This window comes from Apium graveolens, chromosome 7, assembly GCF_009905375.1.
Source record: "Apium graveolens cultivar Ventura chromosome 7, ASM990537v1, whole genome shotgun sequence".
Classification (NCBI taxonomy): Eukaryota; Viridiplantae; Streptophyta; class Magnoliopsida; order Apiales; family Apiaceae; genus Apium; species Apium graveolens.
The window spans coordinates 17,269,645-17,271,609 of record NC_133653.1 but is presented as its reverse complement, the minus strand read 5'-3'; the positions used below and the strand labels follow the sequence as shown (position 1 = coordinate 17,271,609).

The following is a 1,965-nucleotide window of genomic DNA, read 5'->3' as shown; positions in this document are numbered from 1 at the left end:
GCATGTTGCCTTAGTACATCTATGCCAACACATTTATTGCTGTTGCCATATACACTTGAAAAAATGTTAAAAAAGTGGGGGAAAAGGCCGTTCTTGGAAAAAAGTGCCCGCTAAGAAAATATTTAAAACCCGCTCAGTTCAATCTCTCAAAATAAAACACAATAAAAATAAAAATCAATTATAAAACATAGATCAATTATTACACGCAAAATAAAAATGCTCCATTCACCACTCTTCCAACTCTCGCAACTCCGTCGCAGCTCTGATCAATCGCTGAGCTCCGGTCAATTGCCCCACTCCGGTCAATCACGCCGCACTCTTTCCACTCTAACTCATTCACTTTTGATTAGTTTCACATCGTTCATTCTCCTATCACAGCTTGGCTCCTCTTCGCTCTCTTTTCGTAATCCATTAATAATTAAAGCCATGTTTCCTAATTAAAGGTAAATTACAATCACTGATCATCGGTTTTTATAAACTTTTAATTTTTTAATTTCTTGGCATTTTTTTATTTTTAGGGGTTCTAACGATACCTTGTCTTTTAAATTATGTTCAACTTTCAAGAAATGCTTAGGTTGCCTTTAAGGGAATCGGTCATATAAATCTTCCTCTATTTATTTAAAGTGTATTCAGTAGGGTGTCTCATGTATGCCTCAGTAAATGCCTGATCGTTATATCTGTGGAACTTTCAATTTATGTGAATTGGAAGATTCGATACTTAGGATACACTCTATATTTATGATGTATGCCTAGGAGATGGACATTATATATGACCGACTGTTTTTGTCCAATATAGGTTGGTGCGAAATCTTGCAACATCAGATTTTTAAGTGAGAGGTTGCCTAGTTGGATTAAACTTTCGGTGTCCATTACCATTCCTTTCCAAATGTTTGAGACTATAAGATGACATAAATAAGGTACAAGTTCTTGTCTTTCTGGAATTTGTTTGCCTTTTGGAACAACTTGAGCTTAGGTTAATTTGTTTGACAGATCCTATAATTAATGATTCTATAGATTTCAAGATCATGGTAGGACGGTTGAAGTATCTGGTACATACTCGACCAGACATAGCCTACGTAGTCGGAGTGGTTAGCAGATATATGGAGAGACCCACGACATTACATATGAATGCTGTCAAACGAATTCCACATTATGTAAAGGGCACATTAGGGTATGGGTTAACATATGCGAAGCGTGGTGGAAACTACTTGTTGTCAGGGTTCTCAGACAGTGACTTAGCTCGGAACTTAGATGATAGGAGAAGCACAGGGGGCATGGCGTTTTACTTGGATGAGTCATTGATCTCATGGGTGTCGCAGAAACAACGGTGTGTGGCTTTGTCTTCATGCGAGGCTGAATTTATGGCTGCCACAGCAGCAGCTTGTCAAGGGATTTGGCTACAGAGAGCGCTCAGTCACATATCAGATACACCTGTTGGACCTGTAACAATATATATAGATAATAGGTCAGCCATCAACTTGGCTAAAAACCCTGTCTTCCATGGTGGTAGCAAGCACATAGATGTGCCTTATCATTTCATCAGAGAGTGTGTGGAGAAAGGATCAATCATTATCAAGCATATCGGTACAAATGAGCAGCGAGCAGATATTCTGATAAAGTCTATGTCCATTACCAAGTTGGAGAAGATGCGTGAACTGCTGGGAGTTAAGGATCTCAAACATGTTTAGATTAAGGGAGATTATGTTGGATTATTTATTACTCTAAACATGTTACTTTTATTATTGTACGTTCATTTGAATAAGTCAGCTGCACTTGTATGTAGTTGAATGAGAATAAGTCTTTATTGTTGAGTATTGATAGGAGAGTCGTGTGGTTCAAACAGCAGAGTGTTCCTGGTTTCTAGCTAGCACTTAGTCTGTTAGTTTTTTAAAACAATGTTCATGTATTTCTTTTCTAGTAAGTGTAATCAGCCAGCCTTCATTAGTAATATCCAAGTTAGCTGAT

The 1,965-nt window shown here is 37.8% G+C and overlaps 1 protein-coding gene across 1 annotated transcript; it reads left to right on the top strand.

Moving 5' to 3' along the window:
• The first annotated feature begins 1,025 nt into the window (after positions 1 to 1,025).
• On the top strand, positions 1,026 to 1,688 carry LOC141673328 (secreted RxLR effector protein 161-like). Its single transcript, XM_074480063.1, has one exon. The coding sequence runs from the start codon at positions 1,026 to 1,028 to the stop codon at positions 1,686 to 1,688; it is 663 nt and encodes a 220-aa protein (XP_074336164.1).
• Positions 1,689 to 1,965: the final 277 nt, after the last annotated feature.